At 40.1% G+C, this 17,196-nt stretch overlaps 1 protein-coding gene across 2 annotated transcripts in view; it reads right to left on the minus strand.

Moving 5' to 3' along the window:
* The window catches only part of MAMDC2 (MAM domain containing 2), a 120,756-nt gene that overhangs the window by 43,145 nt on the left and 60,415 nt on the right, over positions 1-17,196 (minus strand). For both annotated transcript variants that reach the window (XR_001595703.2, XM_016135523.2), the window contains exons 5-7: positions 16,228-16,365; positions 6,708-6,964; positions 1,905-1,998 (exon numbers count right to left, since the gene is read on the minus strand). Coding sequence is in view for 1 of the 2 variants with exons in the window: in XM_016135523.2 (XP_015991009.2) it covers positions 1,905-1,998; positions 6,708-6,964; positions 16,228-16,365 (489 nt within the window). In the remaining variant the exon portion in view is untranslated. The remainder of the gene's footprint in view (positions 1-1,904; positions 1,999-6,707; positions 6,965-16,227; positions 16,366-17,196) is intronic.

A 17,196-nucleotide genomic window follows, 5' to 3' on the forward strand; every position in this document is an offset into this window, starting at 1 on the left:
CTGGCTCAGAGCTGCTTAACGAAAGGTACAAAGCGGGCTCCATTTCACACATTCATCAAAGCAGTACCCTTTGCTGGTGCTCTTTAGTTTCAAGCTGAGCCCCTAAACAAGGAATGGATGAGAGTATTTTGAAAATTAAGTAAATAACATTAAGTCTCATGGCCAAGCATTTTCTGTGTGCCATACCCTGCTGAGGCCTTCACAGACATCAACCCATCAATCTTCCCAACAACACTATGGAACAGATTCTTCTATCCTTGTCCTATGAATGAGGAAATAGAGTCTCAAAGAAGTTAATTAACATGCCCAAGGTCACATAGTTTGTAAGTGGAAAAATAGGGATGTAAATCCAAAGTCTTTGCTCTTGAGCATTACACTATGATCACGTACTTAAACCATTTTTTAAAAAGTTGATATGTTTTAGGAAGTTCTGAAGAGAAGTTTGGAGCCTCAGTTAACCTAAGTATATGAAAATGGAATCTCTGGTGGCCTCTGTGGAAGAAGGGTCTTTATGTGAGCTGGATCTTACAGACTGAGGGGCCACCAGCCCTTTTAGTAAACAGTCCTCACTTTGCTGGAATCTTTCTTTTCCTTTTACTCATCAGTAGGAAAGAACGCACACATATTGTGTTTTTTTTAAAGGGAAAATGTTTCCCAACATTACTTCTAAGGTGGCTCAGTAAATTCTATGACCTCCTGGCTGCGTCTTCACCCACCCTCTACCCTGCAGATATTGAATAAACACAGTTTTTTGCATATGTATGACTTGGAAATATAAAAGTTCAATGTAAAAAGTTCAAAGAAAAAGTCTCTACAAATAATGATAGAGAGATTATGGAACTACTTTTAACATCATTGAAATATTAACTGGGGATGGGATTAGGGAGCAATCAGATTTAGAGAAGTAAAACAATTTTGGTTTCCATGTTCTGTTCCTTAACATATGACATCTGGCTTGTGGTGTCAGAAACATTTAGAGACTCTTCTAATCATTGATTATAGTTTGAATCAAATAATTTTAATAAAGATATGCAAATATGTAAATACATATGGTTCTTTCTATTTCACTAGCTTTTTAAAAGGTCAAGTTCAAATATTCACTTTCTATGCTCCATGAAACAAACGAGCGTTCATTAGTAAGATGGGAAGACCACAGGGTTTTTCTGGAACCTCTCAAGGAAATAAAGTCACTAAAAGGTAAGATCAATTGCATTTATCTGGTTATCATGCATATAGTGTCATCCTTATTCTAAAATATTTGTTTTCTAATTCACTTTAAATTAATTAATTTGCTTACCTATTTTCTCAGAGGTAAAAATTTCCTCTCATTTCCAAATACAAAGTTTATGAAAATTACAAAATTGGCTATCATGATGAAACAACTTGAGGGTTCACTTAGAAAAAGAATTTAAATTGAATATATAACATTTAACCAAAAGCCATTACAGAAATTTACATTCCAAATACTAACATCTTTAAATATGAGGACATTTATAGGTCTTAGATACATAAAATTGGAAAGAGTTTTCATAATTCTAGTCAGTAGATTTTGAGAGTTTTTTCCACCTACCTACCCACTTGTCTATGAACCCAACATATCCTTTAAAGAGAAAGGTGGGGAAAAATGAATTAGTATTATTTAATTTTCATTTCCTAGTAAGCAGGGGAGATAGAAGATCCTTAGCACATGACAACTGGCTTGTGCTGTAAGAAAAATTAGATTCACTCTATGAGGAGAAAAAGAAGTGTAACAGACCAGGAAAAGGACTATTTAGTTAAATAATTTTTTAAGGATAACAGGAAATATAAGAAAATTAGAAAGAATTAAAGTGAATCCTGATCACAGACATCTACTGAGAAGGAAAATTCTAAATACGAGGAAGAAGAAAAATAATAATACTTACCAGTCTGATTTTGGCAGTGAACAGGAGAAAAAGAAATATCATCCAGGGCAACATACCCTCCTTTGGGACCATTGAAAGCAACTTCAAAAATAACCTGCAGACAATGATACAATCATTAAGGGGTTCGTATCCAAAATATATAAGGAACTCATATAATTTAACATCAAAGAAACAGTCTGATTAAAAATGGGCAGAGGATCTGAATAGATATTTCTTCAAAGAGGACATACAGATGGCCAATAGACATATGAAAAGATGCTCAACATCACTAAATCATCAGGGAAATGCAAACTAAAACCACAATGAGATATCACTTCACACCTGTCAGAATGGTTATTCTCAGCAAGTCAATAAACGGAAAGTGTTGGTGAGGATGTGGAGAAAAGGGAACCTTTGTGCATCGTTGGTGGGGCTGTAAATTGGTGCAGCCTTTATGGAAAACAGTATGAAGGTGCCTCAAAAAATTAAAAATAGAACTACTATATGACCCAGCAACTCCACTACTGGGTATTTACCCCAAGAAATCCAAAACACTAGTTCAAAAGATAAATGCACTCCTATGTCTATTACAGCATTATTTGCAATAGCCAATATGGAAGCAACCTAAGTGTCCATCAACAGATGAATTGATAAAGAAGATGTGGTACCTATATATATAATGGAATATTACTCAGCAATAAAAACAATGAAATCTTGCCATTTGCAACAATATAGATGGGCCTAGAGGGTAAAATAAGTCAAAAAGTAAAATAAGTCAAAAAGACAAGTATATGATTTCATTTACATATGAATCTAAAAAACAAATAAACAAAAGAGACTCATAGATACAGAGAATAAATTGATAGGAGCCAGATGGAAGGGAGTTTTGGGGGGAGGGATGGGTGAAAAATGAGAAGGAATTAAGATGTTCAAATTGCCAGTTATAAAAACAGTCAAGGGGATATAAGTACAGCATAGGGAATATAGTCAATAATATTATACAAACTATGTATGGTGTCAGATGGGTACTGGACTTATCAGGGTGATTACTTTGTAAGTTATATAAATGTCTAATCACTATGTTGCACACCTGAAACTAATATATTATATGTTGACTGTAGTTGAAAAACTTTTTTTAATTAAAATAAAATTGCAGATGAAAATGTAATATTTTATAAGTTTACATATTCTATTATGCTTAAGTGCCCTTAACCATGATTTAAAATGATATGGCAATCAAACCAAGAGATGCCAAGTTATAAGTACTTAAGGAATCACATTCCTAAATATAGGAGTTTGGGCAAACCATAGTCTCTTTTGGAAAGAGTGACTACTAAGCCCTAAATTGTATTTTATTGGTAAACTTTTCCCCTCCCTTGAGTGTCAGCGAAAGTACCTATGTCATTTTCTGATATAACTAAAGAATTTATAAATTGCATTATAAACTTCAATTAAAAAAACAGCAAGCAGTCTACTTGCAGAAAGCAGGCTCATTCTCCGCTTGCCCTTCACAGAAAACTAAGCCCCTCCAACATCCTTTCCCTTTTTCATACAGGGAATTCTACGTGAGGGCCTTGGACAAAGATGCAGCAATCAATTTCCCTGATGGCTAAGGCATAATCAGGTCCAGAAATTCTATGCATGGGTGTTAGGATTTCGGCATGTCCAGGCACGTTTGAGTGGTTAGAAAGAACGTGGGGTTAATGAGCTCAATCCATTTATTTTGCTCTTTTCTGCCACCAAATTTAACTCTGAGTTTAATCAACCACCCTTTGCCTGTGACCATGGGGATCAGGTGTGCTCAGCACAGCATTGACTTGTGCTGGGAAAAACCGCCCAAGTGTGCAGTCCATTCTTGTAAATTGATAGCACGAGAAGATAAAGTGTTGAGCAGAGGTTGAAACTCAAATGCCTACAAGAGCCAGGCAGGTCATGTAAATGCATGACAGGGCTTGTATGATGCAGCACGAAAGGGTGCACACTGTGGTGAAATGGAGAACTCAGACCGTGGTGGAATGGAGTGCTGTCTCAAGGGGATGGCCGCTCGTCAGCTTCGTCAATTGCTGACATGTGGGGATTTGGACCTAATATGTCTGGATCTACTAAATTGTCAAGAAGACCTGGATCTTTAGATTTTTATTTAATCGCTTTGAATTTTCAATCTTGGCAATTAATTGAAAAATTAAAACAAAGAAGCAAAAAACACAACAAAAAACTAAACACCACTTCAGAGCCAGGCGAATCATTCATTGTAGGCTAGATTTGAGGCATGGGCTTCTGATTTCCAGCCTCTTCTGAAGTGAATGGTGTCTTGGAGGCAGACAGACCAAAGTTTAAATCTCATTTCCATCACTGACAAGCTAGGTGACCTTGGGTACCTCTCAGGGCTTCACTTTCCTGATTTATAAAATAAGAATAACAACTCCTTCTTTGTAGGACTGTTGAGATTGCATGAAATGATGTATATAAAGGTCCTAGCATGCATTCAGGTGCATAATGAGTTTTGAATTCATGAGCTAAATTCATGCCTTTTTCTCTCCATGTTGAGGCCCTCCTGAACTCAATATTCAGATCTATGCACAGTTCACTGCAAATTAGCACAAGCAGGGCTCTTCTCTCTTCCAGGTCTCGGTTTCTCCATTTTTGAAAAAAAGAATTTGGACAAGATGGTTCCTAAGCTCCCTTTCAGCTTAATAACAATAGTCCTGCAGAGACTTGGTGCCTAGACTCTGCAAAATCCAAGTGGGACCTGGAAGTTTGTTTCTGGCAGGGTGGGAAGCACTGAGAACAAAAGAAATAGAAGTAGACAAATGAGAAGGAGCAAATGAAGTTAACGAGTCGACGCAGGTCCATGACATTTAGTTCTCAAGATGTGAGCTGATGAAGAAGGTGAACGGCAGAACTCACATTACCGAGCAGGGAGAGTAAGAATATTTCCGATCAGAATACGATAATATGCTCATCAAAGTCCATGTGCTGCTCTCTTGTTCAGAAAGAGGGTCTCAAATGTTTGTTTTCCTTTTTAAAATTCATTTGAGAATATGGTGACATTAAATTCACTGATTTCTGCAGGATGTTTCTTTTTCTGGAAATTACCGAGAGCAAACAATACCAGCATAATGAGTTCAAACTACTAGAGCAAAATCACAAATGTGCGAATCAAAAGGATACATATTAAAGTTAAGTAGTATCTAGATTTGCAATTTTTCAGCTTTGATTTTTTTAAAAAATCCAGCAATGTCTCACTTGTACAAATGTTGCCAAAGGAGTTTATGGTTGGAGGTCAGGAGTCTAGAAAGAAAATACTTGCGCTCTCTCTTGCATGCCTGCATGTCTCTCTCTCTTCTCTCTTTCTCTCTCTCTCTCTCTCTCTCTCTCTCTCTCTCTCTCTCTCTCTCTCTCTCTCTGTGTGTGTGTGTGTGTGTGTGAGAGAGAGATGACTTTAATAGAAGGAAAAATTTCTGAACAGTATGTGCATTTCCCTTTCCCTGTAACCCAAACATACAAAATTTTCCACTGGGTTGCAAGAACAAGTCAAGGCCTTTAGCCTTTGGGATAGGAAATAGCACACTTACTGCAAAAGGCACTGTGCTCTTTCTGTGGTCATATGGGAGGAACACAGACGGGGATCTGAAGGGGATCAGGGGAGTGGCAGGCACACCATCAGTAGACAGGACACGTCAGAAACCAAGACCCAACACTCTGAATCTCTACATCAGGCAACCAGATGACACCACTAAAATGCATCCGGAGGATAAGCTGCTCCTTTTGCACTTTAAAGGAAACTAGGCAAGCTATTGCAACAAAAGAGCAAAGGGAAAAGCAGGGGATATTAATAACCTGTGGTAACTAAGACTCTACTTAAAGCTTCAAATCTGCAATTGCAATGTTGCACTCACTGATTCTAGAGGTCCAGTGGGGTCCTCAGACAGACCTGGGCCTCCTCCTTCAGCTTTAGGTTAGATTTTATAAAGTCCAGAAACTCTTCTAAGCACCCTGGCACTCACCAGCTGTGTGACCTAGATAAAAAACGTCAAACTTTTTGGACTCTCCATTTTTCCTTTTCATCTGCAATATGAGAATAATTTTATCTACTTTGCTAAATTGTTATAAGTACTGGAGCATGTACAGAGATAGAGAGATGTATAAATATATGTGCTTAGAAGAAAGCTCTGCAAGGATAAACACCAACACATTAGTAGTTCTCATCTTTGCAAGGTTGACCCAGGCTGTTTTAGTCTGTTTTACTTTCTTGAATTTTCTAATTCTTCTTCACTGGATACTTATCACTCACGTAACTATCAAAAGTTTTAAGACAAAACACCAAGGCTTGTTTCAATTTGGGACCACAATCATAAACTTATCTGATTTTTATGATATTATTTATCCTGTAAAGGAGAAAAGAAAAAAATACGTTTTTTTCTCTAGAAAGACTATTCCCTCGGGGAAAGGAAAACTTCATAACTGCTCTTGGGAATAAAAGTTCAAGAGATAGGTTAACTTAGAAGGTGCTGATCCTTTTTGAACTTCCCACGACGACAATGCAAGAGTCAGAGGAAGAGTGTGCCCAAGAAATCTAGTTACTTGATTTCATCCTTAGAAAAAATAGTCTCAGTAGAATATGAAAGTGATAAAAGAGGAAGGCAGAAGGGAATACAGAGGAAGAGAAGTGGAGGAGGCCCAGGAAGAGAAAAGAAAATAAAGATCCAGACACAAAGAAAAAGAAGAATGAGTGTGAGACTGTTGCAACTTCTGGCCTCCATGCCTGAGTATGGGCAGCAGCCCCGCAGAGTGGCCAGGCCAGGGCACACCTGGAACACCTACCTCCATGGGGTACGGCGCACTGAACTCCACCTCAGCAAGGTTCCAAGAAGGATTCCCTGGGCTGGTAGTTTTCCAGATCTCCTCATAAAGACCAGTTGCATCCCGAGTATAGAGGGAGAAGACATTGTCATTCCCCTGCTGGAGCTGGTAATAAAACGACAGGCAGCCGGACATGGGGGCCGTGGTCATGGGGGAGATGAGTTGGGCCACCTCCTGGAAGTGCTTGACGTAAACCGAGTCCACATACATGTAATGTCCTGAAAATCACACAGAGAAAACACAGTGTAAGACAGGCTGGGGGGTTTTCATATGAAATGGTGCAATTCCGGGGTTTGCTTTGAAATGATTCAGTGAGAGTGGCGGAGAGGAAGCAAATGAGTTATAGATGAAAGATGTTTGGCCACGGGTTGATAAACGTTGCAGCTGGGAGGTAAACACATGGAGTTCACTGTGCTCTGCTAAATACGAGATAAGAACCATTCTTTTTCTTTTCCTTGCTTTTGATTGATGTAAACATACTTATAGAAAGGTAGATGTATCATCTGTAAAGTACTTCAGTTTTCACGGTTGTGGAAAAAAATGAAAAACAGAACATTACCCTGGAAGGCTCCTTCCCCAAGCCTTCTTCGAGTTATAAGGGGGCTGACAACATATCAAGCATACTATCTGTTCTTAAAAAGGCACAGAGGGACCCTCCTGTACATCTTTACAATGCACACAAAATGTCACTGTGTATTCTTTGAGTGAAACTAAGATTTCGAATTCATACTAGATGACAAGTTGCACCTCTTTAACAGAACATGCAGGTCGGTTGACACTGCAGATAGGATTAGGCCTGGGAAGGTGGGACTTGCGATACCACTCTTGGCAAAGGTCTTGGTGGGATCTGGACTCCATTAGAAGCATTTTGGTGAAACTGAGAAATGGTGAGGCAGAGTGAGGAGAGTCTGGATTCGGCATTGAAAAAAATGAAGCTTGAATTCTGCTTTACTTCTTAGTAGCCCCACGACCTTTGAAGCAAGTTACTAAATCTGTCTGGGCTTCAGTTCTCTCAGCTCTAAAATGAGAATCAAATACATGTTTCATTGGGAATCACATACATGCCTGTGGTGGTTTTCTGGCAATTTTTGGCGTTTCTTGACTAGTAGATCTCTGCCTTCGTGTTCGCATGGCATTCTCCCTCTGTTCATGTCTCTCTCTGTTCAAAATTTCCCCTTTTTTCAAAGACTCCAGTCATAATGGATTCAGGTCCCACCCTACTTCAGTACGACCTCATCTTAGCAAATCGCATCGGCAACAATCCCATTCCCAAATAAGGGCACATTCTGAAGTACCGGGATTCAGGACTCCAACATGTGGATTTTGAGAAAATATAATTTAGCCCATAATACACCCTATAATAATTTTTTAAACTTTGTGTGTACCAGATAAATGCATCTGCAGGCTGGAAATACCTGATGAGATCCCAATTTGCTGCCCCTGGAGCAGGGTTTTAGAGGAGGAATCAGAACGTCAAAGACTCTCTGATGTGCAACGAGGGCCATGCTCCAATGTCCTCTAAATGCGCTAATGGTGAATGTAAGTGAGCAGCTAGTCTCTGCAACACCCCTTTGTTTACCGAGAACTCATGTGAGTGGCAAAGGCAGAGGGGAATTTTTTTAATGCCCTTGGTAATATGTCATACGGATAAAACTGAATCTCTTTCCAAGATATGCTGCTGGGGGAACTGGATGGAGAAGCTATAATACTTTGTTCACTTGATATCTCACTGGGAGGGCCATGGAGGCGGGCTACTGACCTTTCCTTCAAGTAAATGTGCTGCCTCCAGCTGTTCGTGCCAAAGCCATGCCACACTGGGCTGTTCTCAGCCGGTGACCAAGCACAGCATGGGTACCAGAGCAGGGCCAGACTGCCTGAGACCGGGCTCTTCAGCAACCTCCCATCAGCCTGGCCCTTCTCTTTCACAGGCGTCAGGCTTCCACCCTGTGCTGAAGGCTCTCCCCACCCAAGGCTGCATTATGATTTTTGTGGAACCTAGGCACTTTCACTGTCGTGGGCCACTTTCTCCATGAAATGATATTAAAATTTATGTTTTATATCTGCATTGGCTTAAAGATGAGTATAATCTAGGCTGGACTTATTTTACTTATTATTAAATTATTTTTTTTCTTTTGATTTTAAAATAAATGAAATAAAAACATTCTCACGAATTCCTAAAAATGTCATGGTTTCTGGGCACTGTGACTTTTATGCCTGATGGATATGATGGCCTAGCTGAGCTACTCCAGCTCTCTCCTCTTTATTTTTCATATCCAGTCGCCCCCAAAAATCTCTTTCCCACCTAATCTCATTTTAGTGTCTGCTTTTTGGAGGACCCAAACTGACACAGCCATGAAGAAGAAATTATTCTACCCAGGGCAAGGAGCACCTCAAAAGACCCTAGGAGACTCTCAGTGAATCTGGGAGAAACTTCACAGATCCACTTGAAATTATGTATTCTACTTCCAGAAGGCATGATAACTACACTTAGAGGAATGTCTCACACCCCCTTCCATTATAAATTCGTTTTCCTCACAGTTGACAGAATTCTGTCTTGTTTAAAGGCTAGTTTCTCACCTGCTGTGTGGACAATATTTTAATCCCTGAAATTGTGGTTAAAGTCCCTCATTAACAACTCATGCATAAGACATTGGGCCAAGTAAGCCACAATCACATTTCTACCCCCTAAAAATCCAGCAAATATAATGTGACCTACCCAAAGTGAGTCAGAGAGGCTTCTGGGAATGAGAACAGGACTGCTGACAAGTCCCACATGGAACCACGAGGCCTGACCACATGCCCCCCTCTCCTTTCCATCATTCATTTGCTGCCAATGTTGGATACTATTTACTGACGATCTGAGTAAGACTAAGCTTTTCACTGGAAAACAAAAAGTAGCTCATCATAAGTTCATCATCTCGGTTGAAGGGGTGGGGATGATTCAGAAATCACCAGGTGTCTGCCCCAGCAGGTCATGCTGGAGGAATGACCACCTGCCCAGGGTGAGTGTGTGTCATTGGTACAATCCGCTCTGACAAAGAGAAGCAAATGGTTGGGTGGGTACAGGTACCGCTTTGTCACCTTTCCAAAGGGAATGAAGAAGGTAGCCTGGAGTTCTTAGGAAATTATATCTAGTGTCTGGTATTATGAGAATACCCAGTTCAATGAGGCCAACCTCCTATTTAGTGCAGTGTTCTTGAGCCTCCAGGATTTCTGAGAGAGGCAATTTTTATCTTCCATTTAAGTTTGAGTAGGATGAAATTAGGTATAGATGGACCCTATGTGAATAGAATCCTATAATTAACCAAATCATTGCAGATCGTATAAGCCACGAAGATTTTAAAGTATTAAAATTTTAACTGGATATGGAAGAGCCTATGAAGGGCACAATGGGCTCCCCATAAAATTAAAAATTGAGAAGTTTGTCATCACTCCTCTAAAGTCTGTGCTGCTTTGCTGAACTCAGTGGGCACCAGTCTATTTTCCCCTATTTTACACTAAATTCTGGATTATATACTAAAGGCCTGTAGTTTCTAGGGAAAAAACAATTTCCAATTCTGTTGAAAGATCAAAACTCTCAGTGATGCCAACCAAAACTCAGGTCCCTCTGGAATCATGCCTGCAGTGATGGCAAAAGGACACTTGCTTCCAAGAGGACTTTCGTCCTTTCTTGCAGCATCCCTCTGGATTCCCTCAGTTTTTCATGTGGAGCCAGAGGTCCCTGGTAGTTCGTCGTTTTCTCTTGAATTAGGAAAATAACTGTGAGGGAAGTTCCTGAAACTTTATTTTCAAACAGCCTGGTTAACCAGCATTCCACAAAGACTGCCGTTGGCTTGGCTGCGAAGCTAAAGGCGTCTCTGACTCAGCTGTGATTCCATCCCATTGGGCACATTTGTGCTCCACTTGAGACGCCTGAATCCATGTCACGGTTGTCTGGACAAGCCGTTTCCCCGGTAAGAGGGAAACTAGGTCTGCAGAAATGTATGCCAGCTAAAAACACCCACTAGTCTGCTGCCATTGTGAGGAGACAGCACCCAAAGACAGTGAGTTTTCATGTCTACGTTCCCAGCCTATGAATCTGACAGTTTTCTTCATAAACCTTTAGTTCTATGGGTTTGGGGGAATTTTACTATAATAGAGTCAGACGCCAGTCTTTTTATACAGCTTTCAGGGATGACATAAATGTAAATGAATGTGAAGTGGGACTTCTCTTAGTCTCTGCTAAGATCTCAATGCCAAGAATAATGGGTGACAAGTATCTATTTTCTAAAGAGCAGTACAGACCATCGATGTAGAATTTACTACATTGCAACAGATCTGGCACCTAAGCCAGCTCCACCACTTTTAGCCCATCTCTCCCTTTCAGCCCGTATTTATGGCTAGGCCAGAGAAGGATCACAGAGATCGGAGGCAGGGTTTTTTTGAGGAGAGTTGCCATGGAGCTGACCTGCCATGTATTTCCTTTTGACCTCTCAAGGGAAGGGGAGGAAACTCTTTCCATTCTTACCCTGATTCAAGGGAACCACTTGCAGAGAGGGTGGAGGAGGGCAACTCCATCTAATCTCATCTTTACCAGCACTTGCAGAAATTCCAAGTTCTGCAATTGCCTTGGGCCTTGAGGGGAGGGTAGTCAAGAGTTACTGAGAGAACTTGATGAAGTTTGTGGGGCTGTTGTCTAACTCTTGAATGCATAGATCTAAAGGCAAGATGGCTATGTGTGGGACCTCTTACGGTAGAGTGGAGAGAAAGGATTTTGTTTGCTCGTGAGCTATATTTCCAGAGTTTGATGGGGCAAAGATTTGAGTTTTCCCTTAGTCTAAGCAGGCAACTTAGATAGTAGCTGTGCTAAAGTGCCCTGAAGGTCTTTTCTCAAAAAGACTGCATGCAGGGTGGTAACTCCAACAGAAAGAAGCTGGCCAGGTATGCTATTGCTTATATATGCTAAAGGGGATTCACAGATGGCCAGCCAGAGAGAACATCCTCCCTGTCTGGGAATAGTGAAGTGAGATTCCCCATTGGCGTGAGAGAAATGGCCAGCTTTTGGCCTCTAGCGTATGAAGGGCTTCAACTCTAGATTCAATAGAACTGGTCACATAAAACCTTTTGTCCCCTTCCCTTTCTGTTCCACCCTTATCAGGCCACCCCCAACCCTGGAGGAGCCAGAAGCAGCATAGTGAGTGGGAGAAGAGCAAAGGGAAGAAATATAAAGAAATAAAGCACAAATGCTCTTGCTACTACTCTACGATATATATATATATTTTTTTTTGGTTGGGGGAACATTAAAATTGGATGAGATATTAGAATTTTGACTTGACTGAACTTAGTCTTTGAAAAAAAGGCTGTTAGTTAATACCTGCAAATGTTTGGAAAGCTATGATAAGTTATCCAAGAATAGGGAAAGGAGCTTGCACAAAGGCAATAGTAAGAAAATGAATAAACCTGCCTCCTGCCTGAGTGTTCTGGCAATGAACTAAATGGATCAATGCAGAGCGAATGAATAGGTGCTGTTAAGATAACACTTGAGTTCAATCTGCATCAAAATGAGAATAGAGTGTCATGAGCTATGGAAGGATGATCTATCCATCTCATTGTCTTTGTTGGAATAAAATAATTCTGACCTTATTTTAGGTTTTGAAACTTTGGTCAGCTCCTTCTAGAGTGGCACAATAAGCAGGTTTGAAATAGAAAATCTCAGCAAAGAAATGGATTTCCCTCATTATTTTTCCAGCAATTATCTGCTTTTTGCTAAGGCAGGTAGAAAATAGTAATGATCTGAACTGTCAGTAGGTTACCTCCTTAAAGATTTTGTTTCACTTCATAAAATATTAACAAAGAAAAAAATTCATCCATATACTATGAATCAGAATTGAGTAAAGAAAGGCAAGGCGATATTTCATCCCCTCCAGTATTTCAAAGATGTCCTACCACAATTCTTACTGCATTATTTTAGCCACTTTTATCACTAGATTAGAATTTAGACTCACAGTGCTTATTTGAAAAGTCTGATTCACTGTGTTGGGGGCTGTTAAAAATGCACAGAATGAAGAAAAATTCATGTCTACATCATATTATTCAGATATTACATTTACTGTTTACATTTACTGCTCCCTTTTCTACAGCACAAAGGCAAGAGTCCGCTCTGAAGTGCTCAAGTTTGTGAGCAGGCATGCAGCTTCCTTCACCCCTGCTGTTTGCGTCTCCAATTTTCTACCTGAAAGCAAAGCATAAGCTGCTTCCAGTATACAAATGAACATGAGATGAGTTCATATAAAGCAAAATCTTCTGCCAAGGCCAGACATCTGAACTATTTAATCTTTACTTTGTCATCCGAATTGATAGAGCTCAGGGAAAATCAATATACCCAGTAGAAGGCAAACATAATAAAAAAGGCAATCTCTCTCTTATTTAGAGCGTTGGAGTTTTTTTTTTTTTCTTCCAAGAGTGATCCTGGTCAAACCTTTGAGTCATATGGGCAGAGAGCTTTTCCAATAAAATATTTAAAAATCTTTAGAACTCATCCTTTTTAGCCTCATCTTACAAAGGAGTCCAGGTGTGAGGAGTGTGAATGAGTGTGTGTGTGTGTGTGTGTGTGTGTGTGTGTGTGTGTGTGTGAGAGAGAGAGAGAGAGAGAGAGATAGGAATGAGAGGGCTGTTTGGCTAATGACTGGGTAAAATGTCAGTCCAAAATCTGAAGAGAAATTAGAGTGAAATAGCAGAAGAGAGTTGAACGAAGCAACTGGAAAGCAGGCATCCAGTCATCCTGCTCATGATAAACAGGATCTAGGGGTACTCTGACATCATCACACATCTTGACATCTCAAGTATTCTCCAACCATCTAATAAACCGACCACTCTCCTGCCTATACATCTTTGCATATGCTGCACTTACCTCCTCCTTATCTATCTAGCCCTATCCCAGTTCACTCCCTCTAGAAAGCCTCCCTTGAACCCCAAATCCAAGGTAGCCTTTCATTTTCATGGTCCTATATAATTTATTTCGCACCTATGTTAGCCATGGATCACTGCGCATGTTTACATAGGACTCGTATTTGAATAATTTGAAGAATGCCATAATACATATTAACACAAAATTATATTAAAGGCACTCAAAAGTCCTGAAATAAAGAAGTCCATTTAGCTTTCTTTAGTGCAGGGGTTCCCCAATTTACCTGACCACATATAGCCCTTCTTCCCTCATATAATGATTATTATACTGAAAAACTGGTATTCTAGGCAACGCACTTGAGAAAAGTTGCTTCCTGCAATCTTTTTGAGGTCAGTGACTACTTTTGTATCACCAGGATATGCAAGAATGCCTGAAATATAAAAAGTGCTTATTATGTGTTTATTGAATAAATGGAATGAATGAATGAATGAGTGAGTGAATGATGAATGAAGAAGTCTCATTCTGGCATTCATGTTCTTACTGGACTGACTATATAATTCAGTGGATTGCTGGAAGGTAGATAAAAGCTCTCCCTAGATTTCTTCCCTTCAGGCCCAGAATCAGCCTTGGTATTAACATCAGGAAACTAAGCGATTTTAGTGGGTAGCTGCCTGCCTTGGGGAGGTGTTTTACAATAGCCAAGGGAGAAGACAAAAGAGGAAAATGGAGAGGGGATGATGGAACAGAGAGAAGAGAGGCAAGTGCCTATGCCTGGGGCGATGATGTCTTACCACCAAGTCATGTTGCTCCTCAGGGATGACCACATCATTGCGTCTATCTCTTGATATAGATATTCAAAATCTTCTGGTCAAGCTATTAAAAAAGATGAGTCTTCTTTTCTAACCCCTTAGTCCCTTTAGACTTCCTTTTTTCCCCCTAATGCTAAGTTCAATGTGCTTATAAGTATTCATTTTGAAATAGAACTCAATGAGCGATAAATCTGAGATTCTGATGAACAGCATTAGGTAAAGAAAGAAGAGTAAAATATTAGAACTTAAATACAGCTTTGAGATCATGGAACTCAAACTCCTCATTTGCAAACAGGTCAATGGAGACCCTGAGAAGTTAAGGGTAATACAAAAGTCATAATGCCCAAAGTAATACAGCACTCTGGTAACTGGGTCTGGAGCACAAACTTTATGACTCCTAGCCTCGTCCTCTTTCTCTATCCCCTGTTGACACAAATATGGTCAAAATATTCTGTGATCACAAATAAGAGTGAGCAAGGACTAGGGATGATACCCTCTTCAAAGGGTAGATTACATTCACACAACAGAGCCAAATGGATGATTTGACACTAGCCCGTAGGTTGGTTGCCTCTCTCAAGAAATACATGTTCTCTGGAGTCAGCTGGTCCTCACATCACTGAGGATGAAAAATGATGCATTGAACAAGTAATCTATAAATCATGATATTGGTTTCCCAGAGGATCTGACCTTGGAACTAATTTTTAAGTGATTGGGAAAAGTTCTTGAACACTTCCCCGTACTTAAGTTGCAACTCTGTGATAATGACACCAAGGGTAATTTTAACGTGTCAGTCTTTCAAGATTCTCTGTACTCTTCATAACTAAATTTTAAAGACATAGCAGAAAAACAATCTCATAAATTAAGAAAGAGTCATCTGGATTTTCTTTTTTGAACCCCCAAGACTGTTAGTTGCTTTATTCATTTAAACAAAGATCTCAAGAAATGGCGATGTTTTACGGTTTTGAGTTAACCTAACTGTCTTTTCAAATACTCATGCAGATTCATGTATTAATCTATCATGACTGGTTATCATTCACTCTACACATAACATTCATTTGTAGTGTGGTTCCTACAATGGCTGTAAGTGGAGACGGGCTGTGTGTCTTTAGGGCCAAAATATGGATATATATATAGAAACCCCAATCTTTTGCCATTTCCCAAAGTGCTAAACCTTCCTTACTTTTAAAACAAAGACGTGAAATGTTTTATTTTGTTTTCGAATCTTAATTCCTTACGTGAGTGATCCTAGCCTTACCTAAAGAAATCATTTCTGGGGCATTCTTTTGCTCTCTTGTTCTACCTTGCCCTTGAGAACCAGCTCACGTGACCACTAGGGGTCCCTGCTGCACACCACATTCAGGATTAATCTTTGGTCTCTGCTCACCTTACTGCCACTTGGGATGTTCTTAAGAACTTGTTTCCATCCTTCAATCTACTTTTAGAGAAAAGTGACCTAGGATTATTCCAGCCTTATCTTTAGAATTAAGAAATCCTGAATGCCAAATAGATAAGAAAGTAAAGCGTAATATGGAAATGAGATAATAGCAAGACCAGGTCACAGGTGAAGAAAAGCCTTTAACTGGGTGGCTTTCCTCTTAGCTATAGCTCTTATGTCTACAATTTGTCTTTATCTAACAGCTTATGCTTCTCTACAATTCCACCAGGCCTCCTGGTCTCTCACTCATCCTCCTCTCTCCTCCCTTCTCTGTTGACAGAGCCACAGTTAGACCAATGCAGGAGGGCAGGAAGAGATGGCAGAAATAGCTACCATTTTTCCACAGCTTACCCATTTCATTCCTGAAGGTGTGATCCTGAGGGAGAATGGAGTGGGAATTTCGAGTAGTTCCTCCTCCGACAAACCAGTTCACGTTGGGGTTCCAGCGGTTCACAAAGCCACAGAGATGATTTTCTTCAAAGTCACATTCTGGTAGAAGAGAGATAAAAACACATCTCATGGAAACATAGTCACCCTTGGGTATAACCATATTTACTGAAGAGTCTGCTTTTAGATATTAAAATATGTTTCTCACTCTCTCTGCCCACTGGAACATTTGCACCAGATCCCTGGCATGACATTAGTCAGGAAGAGAGATCCTGTCGTGAACAGAGATTGTAATTCATCATAGCCTTTCTGGATTGTGGCCCTTTCACTTATTAGCCATCTTGAGTGCAGAGAGTGACTCATTACCTCTCTTAGCCTCTGTTTCTTCATATGCAAAATGAGGTCAATGTTCCCACCTCATAGAGTTATTATAAGTGTGGACAGCTCCCAACACAATGCCAGGTGTTGGTGCTTGGTAAAAGCCAGACATTTTTATCATCCACCTCTGTTTCAAACCACTGTCTAGGGCTATGCTCTAACTCCAGAAATTTTATCCTCCACCTTTTCTTCCACCTGGTAGCCCAATCTTCCATCTGCTTCTCTCTTGATGGTGGATAAAACATGCAGAGCTAAGGGGCATGTTTCCTAATGCTAAAAGCCTCTGCTTCTCTTATAAACAAGAACTCAGAATAGTCAGAGAAGGTATGTCCTAGGCTCTGGGTCCTTCTGTATCTACTCAGTAGAGAAGAGATAGAAGATAAAGAGACTCACCCCCACCCCACCCTATTTTAGTAGCATTGATGTGCTTGCAGGGATAAATTGTTCCCAGTCGACGGACTGCTGTAGTGGGAACAAAAAACTCACCAGCCAGCGCCTTCACTGTCCTCCATAATTATCAATTAAATATATGAACTGTGACTGTGCTGGCCATTT

Source organism: Rousettus aegyptiacus, unplaced genomic scaffold (assembly GCF_014176215.1).
Source record: "Rousettus aegyptiacus isolate mRouAeg1 unplaced genomic scaffold, mRouAeg1.p scaffold_m13_p_3, whole genome shotgun sequence".
Classification (NCBI taxonomy): Eukaryota; Metazoa; Chordata; class Mammalia; order Chiroptera; family Pteropodidae; genus Rousettus; species Rousettus aegyptiacus.